Source organism: Siniperca chuatsi, linkage group LG19, assembly GCF_020085105.1.
Source record: "Siniperca chuatsi isolate FFG_IHB_CAS linkage group LG19, ASM2008510v1, whole genome shotgun sequence".
NCBI classification, from domain to species: domain Eukaryota; kingdom Metazoa; phylum Chordata; class Actinopteri; order Centrarchiformes; family Sinipercidae; genus Siniperca; species Siniperca chuatsi.
In genome coordinates, this window is record NC_058060.1 from 12,613,524 (window position 1) to 12,636,031 (window position 22,508).

Sequence of the window (22,508 nt, forward strand, 5' to 3'; positions counted from 1 at the left end):
TAAATTGATTCAGATTCTGTGCTCCCTTTTGTTATATCATGGTGTCTTGTAGGTTGGAATTTCATGGGTTACTTGTAGAAAGAGCAGCTGGGATTAATCAGCAGGTTATGTTTTTTTTTTTTTTTAGAAATCTGTATTAGCTCTTGCCATTGAAATATTCAACAGAGCTGCTTCTGAATTTAAAGTTTCTAATAGATGGTGTGTCTTGTAGCCATATACAGTACATCACATGCATGCTATGTAGATTTCTACCTTCTAGCCTATCCCAATGTGAAAGCAGTGCACGTTCAGAATGTCCTCCCTATTTCCCTCTCTGAAGAATGACGGTCCTAAAACTCTCACCACCGGCTATATTCCCATGACGGATGTTTATGACAAGGATGTGATCCACATATTTCTACACACACATGCATACACACTAAATACACTCAAGCACTAACAAACATGTAAAGACACACCCACAGCGGACAAAATGAATGACATTCCAAAGGAGATAATTCATTGTTATGATTTTCCAAACCAGCTGACGTGCCCATTTCCAGCATGCAGGCCTGTCGGGATTTATAATAGGATGCTTATCATTATGCAGCAATGCCAAGGAAGATAGGCAGATTTTGTAAATTAAATTTACACAAAAAGGACAGCAAAAAGCAACCAGCTGTCAAGTAAGTGTATTCTGGATTAGATTTGTGTAGACGTAGGGTGCATTTCTTTCCCATTTTTACATCAATTTTTGACATGTTCTGGAGTTTCCTTATACTAAAATGCTCGTGCCTTTTTTTCTTAGTACCCAGAGTCCACTTTGAATAGGCAAGGGAAGAGGTGGAGGAAAAAAAAATCGTTGCAACTCAGAAGCAGCATGACACCATTTCAGGACTGAAAAGAAAAGAAAACTCAATGTTAAATCTTTACTCCAGTTCCTTTTCAGGGACTTACACTGTATCTAAGAACTGTGAGTTCCCAAATGCTGCCTAGAGTCCCCTAGAGTCTACATATTGTACTGTACCTTTGTCTCTCCCTTCTTTCATTGCTAAAACATGCTCTCTCCATTTTCTCTCTCCCTCCTCTTCCACTGTTGCTGCCACATCATGTTGTGAATAGTAAATATGTAGTGTTGAGCACATGGACTCTGGATGGGATAGGGTGAGGGACAATAATGCCCAAAAAAAGAGGAATCAGAAAACACTTCAGGAGTAGCAATGTAAATACTTTCCCAGATTTGAACTGCCTTTTGTACTTGCCCCTGTGGAGATGTGAACTTGAAGATGTACTGCAGTGGATTCGCAAAATACTACAGTATATGCCAATTGATGAAAAATGTCAGCAACAGTGAGAACTGCTTTACACAATCATTGACAAAAAAATTGCAAGAATAGGTATATTCCTCCACAAATCAGGAATTTTGAGATTTGTTGCATCAAATTGAACATTGAACCTGTTGTACTTACATTTTTGTACTGCAGCTTTTTTTCACCATATGATAATTTTAATCTCACCTTATAAACCATTTAAAGTTTCATAGTCAAACCTTGCAAGTTAATCATTTGTTTACAAGGCAGAGTAGCCAATAATTCCTGACAATTGAAAATGCATAGCTGTTTACCCTGTCTTGTTTTCTCCACCAAATACTCAAATCTCCTTGTGACTTAATTTGTTACGGGGGGAAATCCATCACCTATTGAGACAGAGTTTTAAAAAGGAGCTTCGGAAATCTGCAGGGATTTAAAGGGAGCAATAAAATCACAGGTGTGTGGTGTGGATCCTTATTTCCTTGATAGATGATGCAGGTCGAATCACATCGACTGCAGTTTGCTTCATGTGAAGCTGAGTTAACATTGCTCTTCTTGCTATGTTTCTTATTTGATGCATCACCAAATTAGCTGTGTACTTGTTACTCTTTTATGAGATACAACAGATGTGTTCTGGGATCTATCCATCTTGTTATTTAGAGTTATAATGTGCAGGTGGCCTGTTGTCCTTCGCTAACCCTCTCCTCTCCACTCCTCTCCCTTACTCTTCTTCTGTCCTCTACTTTTCTGTAGTACCCTCTGTGTCCTTTCCTCAATGCCCACCACTCAGCATTTACTGCTACTCTGATCTGACCAAGTGTGTGTGTCTCTCTCTCTCTCTCTCTCTCTCTCTCTCTCTCTCTGCAGTACCACTGCAGCTCCATCAATCACACACATGCACATGCACACACACACTGAGCAATTCAGAGCTTATCGAGTGAAGACAAAGATGGCTCTGTGATAGACACACAGGAAGAAGTGTGTGTTAGTTACACGCACATGCATGCATGCACACACTCACTACACTGTCAATTCATAAAGCTGAGACCCAGTAGGGAATTAATTATTTTCAAATGTGTTAACATTATTTAAATCTAGAGTTATCTCTATAGATCTGTGAGCCTGAGTGGAATTTTCCAATTAAGAGAGTTAGAAGAAGAGAGGGTGGGTGTGTGCACATATCTGTATGCATGTGTCTGTGGATCCACACTCATGCACACAAGTTAGTTTCTGTGTGTTCTCAGACTCCTGAGAAATATACACACATACACAGCATCAGATTACTGGATGCTCAGTTGCATTGAAAGTTGGACATTTCAAATTGGTGAGCCATGAGAGCAATTGACATGTTTACTTTTTGTCTTTGATAAGTACTATTCTCCACTCCATTTGAGCAATGAAATAGGCATTATTGCAGAAAATCAAACAGTATATGGCAATTCATAATATTAAAAAAAACAAATTGAAATATTCTTGAGATTCCATAGAGCGGGTATTCATACACTGAAAAGGCATTAAGTATATCCACAAAGAGACATTTATTACATTTGTGCATCCACAATGAAAATTGGTTCAGAGCATGGTTCAGTTAAAATAAATGACTTTCAGTTAGTGGATATTGAGACCATTAACTTCAGACCCCTAATAGCATCACAGAGGCTTTCATTTCATGCCTTTTCCATGTGGAAAATGCCAGGGAGAAATTGCTGTTTCTTGCCTAGTGGGACTAATTTCACATGAAAGGCAAACTATCTCAGGACAATATTGCCAGCTAATGATATGCCATGCTGCTAATTAAAGAATTTCACTGTGTCTCGACTAGAGAATGACAGAGCAGCAAAACAGTAGCAATTACACAACACTTTAAAAAAGTTTTGATTTCTTTACATAAGGAAGGAAAATATGATATTGTTCAGACATTACTGCCTTTAATCATTAAAAAACTAGCAAGACTAACTGTAATTTGCTTCTTTTTAATAATTCAGTGCCATTTTTCAAAGCCTCAAACTCCTTGTTCCATTTTATGGTGTGTGTTTTGCAGATTGCACGGTTGCACTGCTAATGAGCAGGGAGACAAACCACTCTTCACATTCGTTCCCCCTCAGAGTTGTATTTCAGAATTAATCATCTTTAATTACCAAAAAGTTGGAACATAACAAGGTAATATTTCTGTTAAAAATGAATGCCTGCACAAGTTTTTAAAGATGAAAGGTGTCAATATTTTAGCTTTGTTTTGGCTTCTCTGTGTCTGTCAATGTCTTTGATGGTTTTTCTCTGTGGTTTTTAAGTCAGTCTCAGACATAATTTGTTTTCTCTGCATTACTCTGTAATGTCCAAGATGCTCTAGTCATGGTCATTCTTTGATGTCTAGGTGTGTGTTTCTGCAGATGTGACTGTCTGTGTATACACTTGTACACATGCTTGTATACAAGTACAGGTACATGTGCATATTAATCACTGTGTATGCAGTATACAGTGTTGTGTTTTATTTTTGTTTTGTTTTTGTTTGGACTGCGCACTTAGCCCGACATCAATAAGCTCTACATGTTGCCACCTCACCATATGTCCTTTTCCTTAGGCCTGGCAGGCTGGCACACAATTAATGACACCATGGTGTGCCTTGATGTGGTCGTGCTGCATGCATTCCCACTTCGACCTCACAGCAGGGGATAACTGCACTGACCCACAATGTTATGGTCCTGACTGGGGACAGGGCCAATCTGTGACCCTCTCCACGCTCAGCCGAGCTGAGTGTTCACTGTGAACTGATTGGCTCACCAAGTGTGGTCGAAAAGGCCACCAGAAAGGAGCATCATTTTTTGAAGGCTCACCAGATTGAGCTTTATGTTTGTAAGTAGTTTTTGTAGCTTTGTGTAAAATGGAACTCAGTGTGGTTTAGATTTTTTTCATCAAACAAGCAAGCTTTCAGTTTTCTAATCCACTCTCCTTTGTTGGACTATTGGAGGTATAATGACGTCTACTGATATTAAGATATTGTTTATGGAATCTAAATAGTTCCAGCTGTTGGTTCTCGTTCCTGTAAAAGCCTTCCACCTACAAACCACTGGAAGGATTTTATTGTGAGAAGTGCTAGAGGAACTTTTGAGTTAGTCACCAAGATTAATGACCAACCTATGAACTTTTTGAAAAAATTAATAACATTTGGATTTGGATATTTTTTTCCTTGGCAGATCAGTGTGGAATATTTTAATAAAGGAATGGCAAAAGATTTAGCAGCCATAGCGAGCTGTTAGATGAAGAGGTGCAGGTGCTTATTGCTGTTTGAGCGAACGTCAAACCTCACACGTCATCAAGGTAAACAACGCCTGCTACTGTGTCCTCCAGGCGTCTGGAAAAGGACCCATGCCGTGTCTGCATCATGGCATTTAATCACATTTACTCACACCCCTGCACTCACACAACACAGGTATCCTAAGTTTTCCTGCCATGTGGACATTCAGCTGTAGTCTCCTCTGTTGAAACTCTATGATGAGAAAATAGACCTACAATAGACAAGTAGCTGTTTTTCTGTGTATGTGTCTTCATGTGTGATGTGTGCATCACTTATTCAATGATAATGACTTGTTTCTGGAATCAACATTGTATTTGGGACATGCTCATTTTTCTCCCTTTTTTATCTCCCTTTGTTATTTCTCTTACTCTTATAATAATTTCCAGTTACATTTGTTCTCTTCTTGCTGTCTTTATTTCTGACACTCTTTCTGCTTTCTCCATCCCTCACACTCTCCACTTCTCCCCCTCTGAGCATTTCTTCTTTTTCCTACCTCTACCTCTTCAGCAGCCCTCAGAACCAATCCATTTCCACCATATCCTGCTTCTGAAAATAATTACTCTAAGATGAGAGATGAGGGAAAGAAGGAGAGGGAGAAGATGGCCATTGATGGCAGGCAGTATGACAGTGTAGACAAAAGAGTGTGAGAAAAGTCAGGGGGCAACAGGGCGGAGAAAAGAGAGGAACACAGAGATGGATAAATGATAAGAGAAAATATGAGAATGGAAGAGGAAAAGTTCAAGACAGAAAAACACAGAGGATTGTGAGTGTGAAAACCCGCAGAGCCTTCCCATATCACCTCAACTGTGCTGTGTTTCAGAAACAAATTTAGCCAATTTCTAATCCTCTCCATTAGCAGCAAAGGTAATAATCTCATCTGAGAGCAGCGAATATTGTTAACATCCCTTGCTCCAGAAACATCAGTTAATACATGATAAGCAAACACAGTTAGCGCTTTATTGCCACAGTACAAACAAAGCTAACCGCCATAAGCCTCGTTTTGTATTGCTTGGCCATGAGCAATGCTAATTCCTGTTAACGTTGCCAGGTATTACTGACACAGAGAACAATGCTAAATCCCCGTTAGCGAACCCCAGCCACTGCAGGGGCTTAGCACAGCTTGGGTTTCCATTAGCCTGGCAGTATAGATGTACACACACACACACACACACACACACACACATACACGAACAAATGCATTGTCTTGTACCCACACGCACACACTCAGCCCCCTGATTCCCATTAACCTGAGGGAGCCCCTACGTGGCTGGGAGAGAGAACCCTAATTTGTCAGCCTGCCGTGGGTCTTGGAGCTGAAGGTCGTTAGCAAATAGAGTTCACCTCTAATTACTGCTGGACTTCCCTTAGCATGAGTGCGCATATGTGTGTGTGCGCACATAGTCTATATGTAAGTGCATTAGTGTGAATGTACATTCAACATCAAACACTTAAATATATGTGTGTGCTTGCACCTGTGTTTTTGATTGTGCACTGTTGATGCATTTATGTCTACGCTATGTATCAGTAGCAGTCTGCTCCTTGTTTAGTGGACTCAGACTGAACTCAGATTAGCCACAATTTTTAATTAGGAGTCCAAAGATACAAGGCTTCATGTCGCATACTTCGATATTAATTTCTTCCCTGTCAACATCTCCCCATATTTGCCTGTCTCTTTCTATGTCTTTGCATGTCTCTCCTCTACTGTGGTGTATTTCTCTCTTTGACTTGCTCTCTGCTTACTTTCTCTCCTTCATTCCTCCCTCTTGCTCTCTGGTTGGAGTGCAGCACATCTGGTAAAAACAGGGCTTATTGATTATTGGATTATATAAGCTATCAAACTTGTACAGTCCTCCATGCCCCCCTAGTTCTCTCTCCCGCCAGCCCTGAGTCCAAGATAAAAAATGTACTCAAGCCAACAGAGTACTTGTGGGGTCCAGCTAACACTGATTCTTAACACCTGTCAACAATTCATATTTATTTATTCTTAGAGGTTTAGTCAGATGATATGAGACAGCGAGATTATGAGTCAAAGATCAGGGTCGGCTACAGTGCGGCACCCCCAAAGCCCTTGTGGGGATTCAATATTCTGCTCAAGGACACTTCAGCAGGGCAGTTGCTTGATGACAGAGAGACTTGAATAGGAGACTTGAAGAGTTTGAAGAACAGTGTCTGTATCAGTGGACCACCGTGCTACCAACTTCAAGAATTGATCTGTTATCTAAAAATGAATGTATTGGATGGGAATCCACAAGTGGGGAAAATGTTTGTACCAAGATTGGGTTCCGATAGCTGATCCCATTTTGTTTTGTGGGGTTTTATTTATTTATTTTTTTTCATTTTGGCAAAGTACTGGGATTTGCTAAGTCTCAAAGGTTAAAAATTAATAAAATATTTTTTTTCTTTCCTCACTCTTGTTTCTTTTCTTTTAGCAAAGAGAAATACAACACATTCAGCTAGCAGGATTCTCATTCTCAACAGGCACTGAATGTCACATCTGCTGGGGAAAATGACAAACAGTGCCAACGACAGATTATATTAACTGCATAGCAATTAACAATAATTCCATAAGTAACTTGCCCAAAGGCCAAAACACCTGTTTCCAACACCACTCCATGAAATAGACTGTGTGGTTTTGCAGTTCAACCAGACCAACAGTGGTGTGTTTTCTGTAGTGAAATGTTGTTGCTGATTGCATCACATCAGTTTCTTTATTCAAAATCCTCTCAGTTAATCTTTCATGAATATCAGTTTAGTAGTTCTGATTCAGCACTTCCAGTATTTGGAGCAAAGTAGCAAGTGAAAAATATGGTGTGCCAAAGTAAGTAGACGTTATCTGTTTCAGTGTGTCAGATACACAACCATCATTTTATGTTTTATGCTGCTCATCTAATTTTCAGGTTGTAGCTGTATAGGTTATGAGCATTAATTAGACTACCTCTCAAAACTCATCTTAGTCAACAAAAGGTAATGTTGAAACCTAACTCTTAATTGATTTGATATACTGTATCAAAATGAAAGGATTCTGATATGATAAGCATATCTAATATTGGATTTAGAATTTTTTTTTCAAAATCAAGCCCCAATTCTATACCACTTTAATGTGTCTTCCTGTCTAGGCCAGCTTGTCTATATTTTTTCTGTCTTTGCCCCCCATCAACCTCTCCTCAGCACCGTCATTCTGTAAGGCAAACCAAACATATTGGACACCAGCATGGGACTATTTTGAAAGTAAGTTAATTGGGTCTGTGCATATGTACCTCTGTGCCTGCATGAGTGATTTTAACACAAATGCCACACAAGTTTTTTTTTGTGTCTCGCTACTTTCTTTCACCCTTTCCCTCTCATCCTCTGTCCCTACGTTCATCTTTTACTGCCAGTCAGAACATATTGTTTTTCAGCATGGCAGAGTTTAGGGCTGACAAAGGGGTGGAGGGCAGTGGAGGGAGTGATATTATGGGCTTCAGTTGCCAGATTGGCAGCAAATCATCTTTATGAGCACACAGGAGGGCAGAGAGAGGCTCACGAATTCTCCCTGACTTTCTATAGAGGAAATGACTGAGGCCCATCCAGACCACACCAACAGTCAGTGATTCACTGATTGCTCTGATATTGACCCACAGTGCAGGTATTCACAGTGGGGGATATGGACACAAACTGTGCATGCTTAATCAGTTCAATGTATTTTTCTGTTCCTCTGCTTCCCTCGTCTGTTTCTGTTAAAACTTGTGGTACACTTGTGATACATTGAAATCAGGTCAAATCACACATTCACATTCGTCACAATGGACAAGCACACAGTTAAATATGGTCGAACACTGGGAAATGAAGAGGACATACTTTACTAAAGTGTATTTGTGCATGTTAGCACACAGACACACAGGCAAATACAAGCATATTTGTGTTGTGTTAAATTTGATCAGTGTAGTTCTTCCCTATTTATGATGTACCAGGGACAATTTCACATATGGACCTCATGCTACAATTTCTCATTGCAGTGATATGAGGGGAGGTGTGTGTGTGTGTGTGTGTGTGTGTGTCTGCACGTTAGTACCTCTGCATGGCATGTGTGCGCAACTTGATATTGGAGACTGGAAAAAGTTAAATTTATGGAGAAACAACAAATACTCCACTATTTATAACCAGTATACTGTAAAATTCCAGCTAATTAATTGTAAATCCTAAGTCCACTGAGAGTGGACTTGGATATAAATACATAGCTCCAAGTGAAGTGATATTTTGCAATCATATCATCACTTTTACATTAACACACAGTCACATTATTATTTAAACACTTTATATCATATACTGTGTAACTGTGTATCTAATTACACATTTAGTAATCATGGGGCTTATGGGGCCTAAATGAAATCACTTGCTCAAGACCAGTTATTAGTTGGAATCCAGTAGTGTAATTGAGGGTATATGCAGGTATAGATTATCTATCCATTTCACTTTCTGGCCATGATGGACTGTGCTTATCAAAGTAATTACAACTGGCACAGTGTGGCAGCCAAAGAATTCCTCAACTCTGCAGCTTTCCTGGTTGAACAGCCACTGCAGCCAAATTTTCCAAATACTGTAAACTGTATAATTGGCATTCCTGTAACACATAGCTCACTCTCCCAATTATCTGATTACTAGACAGTTTATTTATTTTCCTGCTACAAAAGCTAGACAAAATTTAAATCGTTTTTTTAGGCAGAGTAAAGTGCATGTTTCCTAAATACTGTATGTGTATAATTTTGGTGTTACAGTACATTCATATACTGACACTTTCCTGACAATATACTGACTATAATAACGCTTTAATTTTTTGGTTATTCAAGATACACAACTTGCCAGCGAACAATATTCTGATACATCCATGCAGCTACATTGAATGTTGGAAGATGCCCATACTATTATTATTATAATACTATAAACTATTGAACTAAATATAGTTCAGTACCTAGTTCACACCTCTTTCTTTTGGTCTTCAGACCAAACTAGTTCAGTATTACTGACCTTCCTTATGATAGCAGTGTTCTTGAAACAGAGAATCCTTGCATTTGTGTTTCTGTTTGAGCTCCTTTGATACCAATATACCTACTAACCAATAAGCCAAATCCCACAATCCCACTATGGTCTGTGCGTGATGGTATTTTAATGGCCTCTGAAATGAAAGCCATTCCCACCTGAGGAACGATGGAAATAATTAATAATCCTCTATTGTTTTGAACATTGTACAACAACCTTACTTCACTTGAAGAAAACACCATTGGACACCATAGTTGTCTTTCTGTTCTGCGATATTATCATGAAAAAGCAATAATTACTTACCAAGATCTCTTAGGGCAAGATAAGCTAATCTGTTTGTTCCTTCTTTGTAGACATATTGTGCAAGTTCTGCATGTGATGTATCAAACAGGTGCACCAGCCTGGAGGCACAGTTTTACTATTATCTGACGAATACTGCGCATCATCAGGAAATATACCAATAACGGGAGGAGAAAAGTGTGGCTGAGTGCCTTCTGTTGGCTTAACCTTCTATTTAAGAATCACTTCATTTTGATTTCTTTTCTGAACATGCTGATCTTTTGAACTCAAAGAATGTGGCTGGAAGGCAGTCCTAGTAGTTGATTGCGTAATGAGCTGTTCCTTACTGGTAATGCAGATTGTAAGTGCAAATTGAATAAAAGTCTTGGCACAAATTTGCCCTGCACTTGTATGTCCCTGTATGGATTTAGCCCTCAACACACCCATTCCATTTATTATGGGAGCCACTTAATCTTGCCACGTTGTAGCTATCTGCCATGCGTCAGGCCACACAACATAACAACACATACATAAACACTTCCTCTCCTTTGCTGTCTCTTTATCATGCTTTTTGTATTTTTGCCTGCTCTCCCATGTGCCATACTCACACATAAATGTGTCTAAACACTGTGTCATTCTCTCTCTCTGCCAATTTTGACCTGGCATTCCTTTGTGCTCACTCTCAAACACACACCTGTGCACACATTCATACACACTCTTTGGAAGGTAGAGTGTATCAGTGAGAGACAAAGGGTTATACTTCATGCACCTGTAAGCAGACCAGTCCTGGTTGAGAGTTCACTGAATCAGGCAGGTATAACTGATCTGACCTGACAACAAGTGGGCAAGTCAAACAGCCAAGCGTATAACCTTCAGGGTGACAGAGGGGGATGAAAATGTAGTGTTGTTGTTTTGATACAGAGTGAAAGAAGAGGTATCCTTAAAGAAGCATTCTTTGCTTCATTGCTTGCTCAATGTTGAATGCTCTACTATCACCAAATGAATATTCAAGTTGAAATTTTTGTGTTTTAAAATATTACATAGTGCATGTAAATGTGTACAGTGTGTCATTGAATGGTAAGAATCTGCAGGTTTTTATTTGAACTAAAAACTACATACACAGATTAGCATACAACGTTTCAACCAGAGATTTAAAACTGAACAGTGACAACTGCACTAGTCTTTGAGGAGACTCTTGGCCCTCTGTCACTTGTGCTTATCTTTCTTATTCTCTTTCTGGGTTCTATTGGTGGAGCAAGAGAGGAAGATTTGTAAATGGGAGTTACAGACATGCCCTGCTGCTTTCAGATAATATTACAGATAATTTATGAAAACCTTGTTTAAATGACAGGAGCTACACTGTGCTGTTGCATAATAACCACACAAAGTATAACTTGGTCGTTGTGCATTGTACACATTGCATGTGGGGCACCGTGGCAACTAGGAAAAGTGTTGGACACACCATTCACACAGCTCAGAGTGTTAAATCTTCCTCTTTCAAAAACATTTGTTTCTGCACTGGAGTTTGTCTCTTATGTAAAAATAATTTTGGGGAAACATCAGTTTATACAACCCATATAACAGCTTCAGCCAACAGTTGATTCCCTCACATTTGTAGCAATAGTGCTGTAAATGTTACATGTATTGACCATACCTCTCCGAATTACAACCCACCTCACCTAAGCCTGTTGTACATAGTGCAATGCAAGTGAACTTGGACACTCTCACTGTCAATGCGCTTGACCTGTCTCTTTGCACTGGTCGTGTTTGTGATTAGTAAGATCCAGTTTTGGTCTCCAACTCTTAATTTTTCCTCTAACGTCCCTCCAACCTATTACCTGTTTCTCTTCCCTCTCTCTCTATAACTCCCTCAACCAAAACTACATGTATTCATCTGCCCCTCTGCCCAACCTCCCTTTCCAAAACTGCATTAAAAAACACCACAGGAGTCCAACCAGGGCGGTGATCCTGTCACCACAGACCTCCCATAAACCACCCCAAGGCTTCATGGATTACCAATGACACAGAGAATCAGTCATCCTGAGGAGCCCTTTAATTACTGGGATAAATAATAGATGAACCTATACAGCAGACTCACAAGGGTTTATTGAGCTGGCCAGGCTAACTGAATGTTAGACTGAGGAGGGTCCATGGTTACATTGTTGGACAAACTGAAAAAGTTTTGGCCAATGTTACGTACAACAAACTGACTGCAAGGACTTGATTCGAAAAGTGGGAACTGCTGCCAGATGATTTCAGGACTTTTTTTGAAAGTGGCAGGAACAGAGAATGGGACTAGAGGCAGACTGAGAGCTTGGTTTCCACTCAAGTATTTTATGTAAATTATAATCTGTCAAACTGTCAATTGTCACCCTGGTGAAAAGCGACTTTTGACATTCTGAAATGTTTGAGACCAAATGTTGGTTGTAAAATATCCATCCAACACAACTTCTCATTAAGCACCCATTGATGGTTGTAATAGTTGGTGAATTTGAATGTTGCCAAATGTGTTTCTTAGTTTTTGTCCTCAGACAGCATGAAATATGGCTAATATTAGCTGACACCACAGCACAATAACAGCTTGTCCAGCATTGATCATTGTTTCCATTTTTCTAGTTGTGTGTTCTGAAGTCTAAACATTGGACACATTTTTGTTTTTGCAGCATTTCAAAAGTTAGTGTAAATTTCACTTGACAGATGTAAAGGGAAAGAAAAGGTACGTGCGTGTGTGTGTGTGTGTGTGTGTGTGTGTGTGTGTGTGGTTGGATGTCTGTCTTTATGTGTGGTTGCTTCATCCAAAACATCTCATTATGCGCTTGGTCTGTGCTCACATTGGCACAGGGCAACAGATCTGTTGACAAAAATTGTTTGGTGAGGATTCCAAGACATGAAAAATGAATCTGGACCAAAAAATTTAGATTAACGGCTCAAGCAAAGAGCTGGCAAGCCTGGGGGTGGTGGTGGGTAGCTGGAGAGCGGTCGGGAAAGGCAGGGGATGGGAGGGTTGAAAGAGAAATAAGCCAGAGTGTATAGAGTGAATGAGCAGCATGGGAAGAGATTTTGTTTTTTAACGAAACATCTTCCAAGAAGGAGAGAGGGAGAAAAAATAATGCTAATTACATCTTAAAATTCACCCACTCACATATAAACCCCCAGACCAGACTTGTAAAAAGGCAGAAAAAATGGGAGGAAAGATATAATGAAGGGTGAAGGAAGTGTGAGAGAGATGAATAGAGAATATAATAACAAGCTACCTCACCCCCAAAGGCAAAGTTAGTCATATTCCACATAAACAATGTATACATTTCTAAACACAGAGAGAGAGAGAGAGAGAGAGAGAGAGAGAGATGGGGGAAGCAACTCATCTTTCTCAGAGATCTCAGTTAAAAAGCTACTAATTTTTGAGACCAACAGTAGCGTTGAGACTAGAGATTTCATTTCAAAAAGAGCGTGAAAAGACAGTTCATTATCATTTAATTTAGAATAAGTGTATTTTAGCAATGGAAAATCACGAGCACTTTGTAGTTTCTCTTTCTGCAGGGACTTTATTTCTCTAAATATATGATAACCCCTCCTTCATGCTTTCATTTTTTTCTCAGTACAAAATTCCCATTTAGAAAAGTTGGCACCTTGTCATAGAGTTAAATGGTCATTTTAATTCCCACTGGGGTATTGTGTGAATTGAAACTGAATGGGCTCCCACCCTGGGGTCTAGGTGATTGTTATTCACTCCTCTGCCGTCCGCTATTTCATGCCACAAGGCTGTGGGAGGCCTGTGCACAAATTAACTTTGTGTATAACATGTAACTTTGTACTGAATTTACAGTAATATAGAATGTGTAATAGTCACTGGATGGATTCACAAAACTTTTACATGAGCTATTATATTATAAGCTATTATATGAATATAATAGCACTTTTTGTCAGTTTTTTTGGTTGGTGTTTTCACTTCTGCTGGTGTCGCTAAGTACTTGACTACAGAACAGTGAAGTTCCACTCCATCACAGTTGCATCTTTTACAGACATATGCTTGTTATGCCCTGTATTCTTCCTTTGATTTGAGAAGTGAGCTCCAGGCTGCTTTGTGACTGTGAATCTGACGCTTGTTGAACTGTGATGCGTTTATAGGCTGTGGGGACTTCCAAGAGACTTGAAGGTCACATGCTCACCAGAGCATTTTGAATTCTTTTTACGCATTGCAATACTGTTTGGCAGCTGACATTCAAGTTAAAGGTGTCCTGTCGAGTTTTCTCGTAAACAAACAAACAAGTTATGTTTACATTCAGTGGTAGTCACCAAAACGCATTATGTGTCCTTGAGGTCAAACAAATTTGTTGATTGCATTTCCTTCGTCATAAAACATTTGCAAAGCCGATTGTTTAAGTATTTAAATCCAGTATTGTTTACGTCCATGTTTACTGGCTTGCAGTCTTCTTCTTACCTGCCTTCGCTGGCACATAGCAGCATACATGTCTTGGAGTGTTACCACCACCTGTAAATTAGAGGAATAGTGAAACCATTTGTAGGAATGTGTACCGCGTCACCTACGTCCATGTGTGCCCTCAGGCGAGTGCACAAGACAAACAAAACATGGACCTACTTGTAGAAAAACAGCTCCATAGTGCTACTAGAGGTCAAAAACTTTCTATAAACAGAAATGTACAGCATCCACCCTGCTGGAGTGTCCATGACATTCCATATGTCATACAATGAGTCATACTTGTGATGCAACATTTTTTATTTTAGAGTGAAGATACTGGCAAATGGTACTGTAGGAACAACCATCTGTAATGCCAATTACTGAGGTCTTTTCTATGCTGTGGAACATCTGTTAATTTGTGTCCTATACCTCTTTGTGAAGCCCACTAGAGAGCTGCTGTCATGCAATTCCAGGTGTACAGGACAACATGCTTATGTAACTGCTTGCTAATTAGCGAATAGCCATTTGACCGTTTTTTAAACTCTTTGTCTGTTACCCCACAAAAAAGAGGAGCAACTTCAATTAGTTTTTGAAAGCAATTTTTGAATCAGCGTTACCAGATTTGCCAACTGTACATAGAATTTGACCTGGTTAAATTATACTGATATATACAAGGCAGTTGAACAAGACAGGAATAGCAATTTAGAGCAGATGGTTCATACAGTAGGTATCCTGTGTGACAGTCAGGGGGTGTCTGATGCTTTTGTTTATGCTACTAACAGCAGTAGAAGAGAAATATTTTCTGCTGTTTTTGGTTTATTTTTTGTAGGCTGTCAAAACAGTCCTGTATTTCCAATAGTAATCAACACTGAATACATATGAATATATACTTCCTTCTGCCAGCAGAATCAGCTACAGCTGTTTCTCCTCCTGCATAAGAAAACCTCTCCTAGACTGATGCAGATCATCAGACAAAAATAACTGAGATGGACTATATTGAGTTTATAAATACTACAGAAGAAATTAGGTCATGGCAGGAAGCTTCTACAGTAGCAAACACAATTTAGTTAAAGACCACCTCTCAATCTGCTCCAGATGGACTTTGTCAAACTGAAACATGAATGTGGGCAAAAATGGAAAAGAGAAAGCAGAGGCCCAGGCTGCTCCTAGCCATACCAGAGACCAAAGGCATGCACAGACGGAGCATCTCACACTCACTGGCAGTTTGGAGAGTCAGACTGCATCTCCATGCAGCTGTTGGCACTTTTGACAGCTTCCACTGTGTTCATGACTTGAGTCCAGAAAAAGTCCCCTAGTCCCTTCAGCATTAAAGTTCAGCATTCAGTGTTGTTGAGGGGACAGACTTGACAGCACCATACCTAAATTCCACACAATGGTTTCACAGTCATTAAATAAAGATAGCAGAGTTTTGTGTAGTGTTTTTTCTTTTCTTTTTTTTTTACCTGTCTGGCAAAGAACACTGAATGTTCTTCACTGGCTGACTGACTTACTGACCCCATTCTTAAAACAGTTAGCAAAAGGTGAGACTTTGTCAGACTTGCTTAAGAAGTCCATCCAAATTTCTAATCTTGTGATTTTCAAAATATGCATTGTTAGGCCTTTGTGCTAAGTACTAAGATATTTTCCTGAATGGCCAGTGTGGCAGGTACGACAATTCATTAAGGGAGTTTGGGCTTGTCTGTTTCCGTGTTATCATGCCACATTCTGGATGCCAAAATCTTGTTTTGTAGCTGCAATCTGTGATTTTATGCCAACTGATCTTTAGGATGTCATGAATTTCACCCTGAATGTATTGTGCTCTATTTGTATCCAGCTCCCTTTAGCTCCAGAGATGTGGCAGCGATGTAAAGCCCTTTGAACAAGCTGGCCAAACTCTGTCTATCCATGGCTCTGGTTCCAAATGGTGGCAGTCGGCTGACACATCTCATGGTTGCTATTTTTCCACATCCTAGTTATTTACCTAGCTGGAAATGTCACTAAGAAGGCTTTGGTAGGAAGCCATTTTCCTTTGCTCTCACATCCTGTCTTCTTTCTCTCTTCCTTTTTTTCATCTTCTCTCTCTATCTGTCTCTCCCAGCCTCACTCACTGCCCTACCTGTTTCTCCTCTCTTATCATACCATCATATGTACAACTATCTGTCTCTTGCTTTCTAGGGAATAGGCTGACATTTGCACTTGGATATTGTAGTCATTTGCTTGCCCTAAAGTACCTGAACATACAGAACCCTATCTTGCACTTAAGACATGGGCAAATATCAGCAGCTACAATCTCACACTTGAGTCCTGAGCATATGACCATGTAGTCTACATTCATGAATGTGTTCTACCTTTTTTCACAAACCATGTGCTGGTCACATGTGACACTGAGCAAGCTTGCACTACGTTAGATGTTTTGCAAATGTAACCATGCACCTTATGTATGCATTTGTGTAGGTCATGACTTTATTATATATAATTTAATCTATTTTCCTTTACATTACAGGAGTACAATACGTGTGCTGCAGCAGGTGGCATTGTGCTATATCAGTGAATTATTGATGGTTATGATCCTAGATCTTTCAGAGATGACTTAGTAACAAGGAAAAACACAGAGGCTGCCCCTCCCACACATACATTATACATGTGTGGGAAACCCTGTACTGCTCTTTAATCATCTCAAAGTAATAAATCACTTAGGTGTATCACTGTTGTTGGTAAAGGTGCATTCTTTTAAGATGCTTAAAAATTTGGAAACAGGCATTGTGTCATAGTTTGAGGTTTTGTCACTAACATTAGCTAGGTTGTGAGTTAACTTAGCTACGTTGTGGGTTAGCAAACTGTCGCTACAGTTGCTGCTGCGAAGCTAACAGCCAGAGAGGACGAGACGGTTTCCCAGAGCCAGCAAACCATCTCCAGACAGCGATACTCACAACTCTCCTCCTACTATAGCTAACATCACAACAACAGCATATCTTGACAAACTAGTAAGTAAGCTGAATGTCTGTGGGCAAGTCTTTTAACGTTACCTGACACACAAATCATGACTGGAATAGTGTTGTGTGGCGTGGTCTGAGCCACTCTGTTTGTTTCCCATTTACAGAGCCAGGGTTGTGTACAAACACCAGAGGGTTTCTTTTCAGCGCACACACAGCCAGCGTACCGTGAGGAGATATTCACTGAATTTGACAAAAAGACTTGTATGGATTAGAATCACATACCCCACCTTTAAATCTCCAAATACACACAATTCAGATAAAACAAAAGAAAATGTGCTGGTTTTATTCAAACACTGGCCCCATTATGAAAAAATGCAGCCCATCATATAGTGTAGAGTACAAAGCCACAAAAGAGACCGTTTTGTTCCCAGACATGTCACAATATGTCGGCTTCACTATAACAGCAACCAAGCTTTCCCTTTCCACTGCTGTGTCCTTGGTTCTTTGTAGTCCATGACCAGATCAACATTCCTTTTAGTAAAGATTGAAAATGAAGAGTGTTCAGAAAATATTGTGTGGTTCTAACCTTAAAATTCACTAGATATTGTGTGTAACTTTTAGTACGTCACAGAAAATGCAACAATACAAACATATATCTTATAACGTAGTCTTTAACAACATTACACTTAAAGGAAGTAAATAAATCCCATTATAACTAAACACAGATTTCTGCTTCTCCCATTCATAACAGAATGACCTGTCTACAGTCATGTTGGCTTTTGTGTGTGCACCACTCTAGCCACACACTCTATGAGATTTGCATACTGCAGACAATCTATTGTTGCCATTCATCATTGAACTGCTTCATGTTTGACAAAGACTTGAACACTGTTTGAACTGCGGTGACGAACTCTACAGTGTAACATAGACTTTGGTATTCACTCTTATCATAGACCTAAAATACTGGTGACACTGCTGGAAATGCCCAGTTTGTATGAAGAAGACATCATTGGTCTTCTTCCTTAAAAGTTGTTGTCACTTCATTTTTGCTTGCTAGTTTCATCTGTTAACTAGAAGGGCACTCGGAGAGCACAGACCTCTGCCAAAGCCAATAGTCAAGTCTTTCATGATATACAAATCTGCAAGTGTAACCTTTACACTATGTCAGAATATGGTTGTGCCTAGCTGAAGCATCATCATCTCAGCTGTGCATTTATTATGTACTTCTAAATTGGAAATATTTCACATACTTAACATACATTTGTGAAAACCAGAAAACACTTGTCAATGTACATATGTACAAATATCAAATGCTTAGACTGAAATAACATCATGAAGATGGCAGCTTGTTATCAAAAACGGTTGTTATGAAAAACTGTATGTTCGTAACAAGTTGCTATTAACTTAACAAGTGCATTGTGGTTGTAACAACAATAACTGCGGACAAAGCAGGCGGAAATACCGCTTTTCTACTTTTTACTCGAGTTGTCGTCAACTAAGAAATTATTATTATTATTTTATTTTCGGCATTATATCTTGTAAGGGAGTATTAGTTGGTTGATTACAGGTGTAATTTTTTATTATCAGATTACTAAAATCCTTTGACGTAACGGTGTCCCTCCATCAGAGAGTTAAGAGGCCTCTGAGGAAATAACTTGAGGCACTGAAGAAATAAACTATATTTTTCTCCACACCTCCATTACTTTAAAATCCACTCTCCACTAACTCCCCTCTCCCATCCGTTCCTTCCCTCCCAGCCCTTATTCTATGCAGTTCTGCATCTTTGTCTGTGTGTGTGTGTGTGTGTGTGTGTGTGTGTGTGTGTGTGACCGACAAAGCATATTCATGTGCAGCTGGAAGAAGTCATTGCTGAGAAACCTATGGAGGCACTCTTGAGACTGAAGCTGCAGGAATGGCATTATGTGTGCACATGTGTGTGAATGAATAAGAGGCAGCGTGTATATATCTGCATCTGTTTCAGTTCAAGTGTCTGTGTCTCTGTGGATCAGTGCAGGAGGATTAATGGATGCACATGTCTGCATGTGTGTGAAAGAGTATCAATGTACATTTCTGTGTGTGGGGGAAAAAGAGGGAAGACGGTGAATAATTTCTGAGACACTTGAGCATGACCCAAAGATTTTTCCCAATTTCATGACCAGATGCTACTGCATGAGAAGTGCACCTATGGCACAGTTGCAAAAGGAGATAAGCAGGAATATGTAACTAGGTGTGTTGTGAGTCACATCCAATGACATCGGCTCATCTAAGTCCTTTTAAAAGCATTTCACTCCCTTGCTTTTTAAAACATTGAAACAGATTATTTTGAAAATTTGACACATTGAAAACAGCTTTTAAAACATGGACACAGATTTTTAAAACAGTGATCCATTATCATCCATGAGTGAAAACACTCATCACAGAAAACTCTGCTGTGATTGGCGCATTGTGGCTTGTGGAATGTAGGACTTTAGTTTTTGAACCAGGGATGGATACACAATACACTAGCACTGCTCACACAACCCACGCCAACCTGGATGACTAACTAGTATAAATAAGTGTATTACTAAAATATTATAACATTAAATAAAAGTATAATGTTAACATAATAGTATACTGTTAGTATAATATTAATTATATAATGTTAGTATAATTTCATATAAGAGTATACTATATAGCCTACCACTAGTATAATATTAATTCCAGTTGGCCAATACAGCAGTTTAAGAAATACACAACCAACATTTATAATTTTTGTATGTTTTGTTCATTCACTAAATCCTTGTGCAAGAAAGATGGTCTACAATAGTGGTTATCTTCTAATTTGTTAACGCTAAGGACTAACTTGTCAATAATCATAACCATTCATGCTTAACAATGATTTCAACATTTAGAAAGTTTACTGTAGCACGTCAACCTTTTTTTAATGTCCCGCCCCATCCAGGCTGGGATTGGTCGGTCCACAAAAAGTGACACTGTCGAGCGCATCGACTTTATGAAAAGTTGAACTTGTTTCAGCAAAAGGCACCCGATATAGCTAAATAGCCAGCTAGCCAAACCCAAACCTTGCTTATCTTATCCCTGTTGTCTTCTGTCTTACGGCTTCAGCTGGAAAACGTTGACTAACAGTTGAACTGGTACTGAGGATCTCGCACTGTAGAGCCCTGCCTTACAGTATATGCCCACATACTCTATGACACAGTCCAAGTGGGTGCATGTATAATTTTTGATAAGATCACACTACCCATTGATAAGATCCCATTTCTTTGGACATTCTGATCTAGTGTATCACTGCTCATTTCTGTGGTGGTGAGTCAGTTACCTAATGCTTGCTAGTGGATTTTACTACTACACCAGTGCATTGTCAATGTGCCAGAGACCTCATTACGTTTTGTGTGTAAAGGAGAACCTGTGTGTCAGTGTGTGTATCTCCTGTCAAACAGGCAGTGACATAAAATATGGACCTCACTTTCACGCCAGGGGGGAGCCTGCAGACCATTTTCTCTATGAGCCCAATAGTATGTCTAACAAGCCAACAGCCCAAGAAGGTAGCTTGGCTTTGACTTTCAACCACAGTGTACTGTACACACGCTGTATACACACGTACACAGAAGCACAAACAGTTCTCTTTCTTCTAAATCTTATTCTCCCTCATACACACTCAAACACACACACACACACACACACACACCTACATGGTGGGGCATGACAGAGAGCTATTGACTGCCTCTACCTGGCCTGACAGACCATTCACAATTTCTCTCTGCGTGAAACCTAATGTACTGGAAGAGGTGAGTGTGTTTGTGCATATGAGTGAGTGAAAGGGAAGAATGGAGAAAGAGGAAGTAAAGCGACTTCATCAGTGTGTGTGTATGTCAGGAATATATGTTTGTGTATTTGTCCTAGGTGATTTTTGCTGCCTTTTTGCTGCCTTTGTTTGTCTCAAACTACCGCTGTAGTTGCTTTTTTGAATTTCTTTTGAGAGTGTTAGGAGTTGCAAGTTGACATTGAGGTGAGCTTGGACTGAGCAGTACTACACCGCTGGTCTTTCTGTCTATTTTCCTCATGGCTACTCCAAGTCATTGGGTTCACAGTTCATCCAGCTAAACAGGTGGAAATATGTATTTGGACTCGGTTCTGCATGATTACATACAAGGTCATGTGCTGCTGAAAAGGCCATCATAAAGCTGCTGTATTTTATATTAAAATGTTCATTCAGGAATGGATGGTTTGCACAAATGATCATCTTAAACCTACATTATACAACTAAAATGTAACATTCTAGCATGAGATTGTGGTAAGCAACATCCATGAATGTACTAGAGTTGAAACCCTAGTCACAGTTGTGCTCATATCAAACATGGCCACAGTAAATGGTATATATACCCCAACCTGTCCCAAACATCACTGAAAAGACAAATTATGGCTTTAGTATACACTACTGTTATTATACTATACTAAAAATGTCTTGTAAAATCTTTCTTAAATTATCTTCATGTTCATTCCTGAGATGGATCCCTATTTCAAATAGAATTTAACTCATTTGGGAACTCAAGAAATGACAAAATGTGAAGCAAGGCAAGGAATTTATTTGTATGGCACTGTTAAACAAGGTGATTCAAAGTGCTTTACATAAGACATACAGGCATTAAGACAAGATATATAAAAGAGACACAAATAGGATTTAAAATGATGAAAGTAAAATTGAAGATTAAAATAAACTAAAATAGAATCAAACAGATTAAACAGTAGAATAAAAATTACATTGCAGCTACAGTGCAGTGCAAGGTATGAATAGTCCCAAATTTATTTTAATAAAATGCAGTGTCAAACAGAAAAGTCAGCCCTAATTTAAAAGAACTGAGAGTTGGAGCAGACTTGGTATGCACCACATATCTGGAGTTTGTTCCAGATATGTGGTGAATAAAAACTGAATGCTGCTTCTCCATGTTTAGTTTTGGCTCTGGGAACAGTAAGCAGACCTGTCCCAAACCATCTGAGAGGTCTGGAAGGTTCATAACGAAGCAGATAAGAAATATATTTTGGCCCTAAACCATTCAGTGCTTTATAAACAGTTGACACACAGGAAGCCAGTGTGAAGATCTGAGATGTGGTCTTAGTGAGGACTCTGGCACCAGTGTTCTAAATCAGCTGCAGCTGTCTTTTTATAGAGACCTGTAAAGACACCATTACAGTAGTCGAGCCCACTGAATATAAAAGTTAATTCTTGATATATTCTGAAGGTGATAGTAGGCTGATAGGTAATTGTCTTAATGTAG

The 22,508-nt window shown here is 39.3% G+C and overlaps 1 protein-coding gene across 3 annotated transcripts in view; it reads left to right on the forward strand.

Moving 5' to 3' along the window:
• Positions 1–22,508, forward strand: part of cntnap2a (contactin associated protein 2a) — a 316,253-nt gene that overhangs the window by 106,957 nt on the left and 186,788 nt on the right. For 2 of the 3 annotated variants that reach the window (XM_044176652.1, XM_044176650.1), the window contains exon 2: positions 7,750–7,809. The exons of the other annotated variant lie outside the window; for it this stretch is intronic. In XM_044176652.1, the coding sequence (XP_044032587.1) occupies positions 7,750–7,809 (60 nt within the window). The remainder of the gene's footprint in view (positions 1–7,749; positions 7,810–22,508) is intronic. 3 annotated transcript variants of the gene reach the window in all.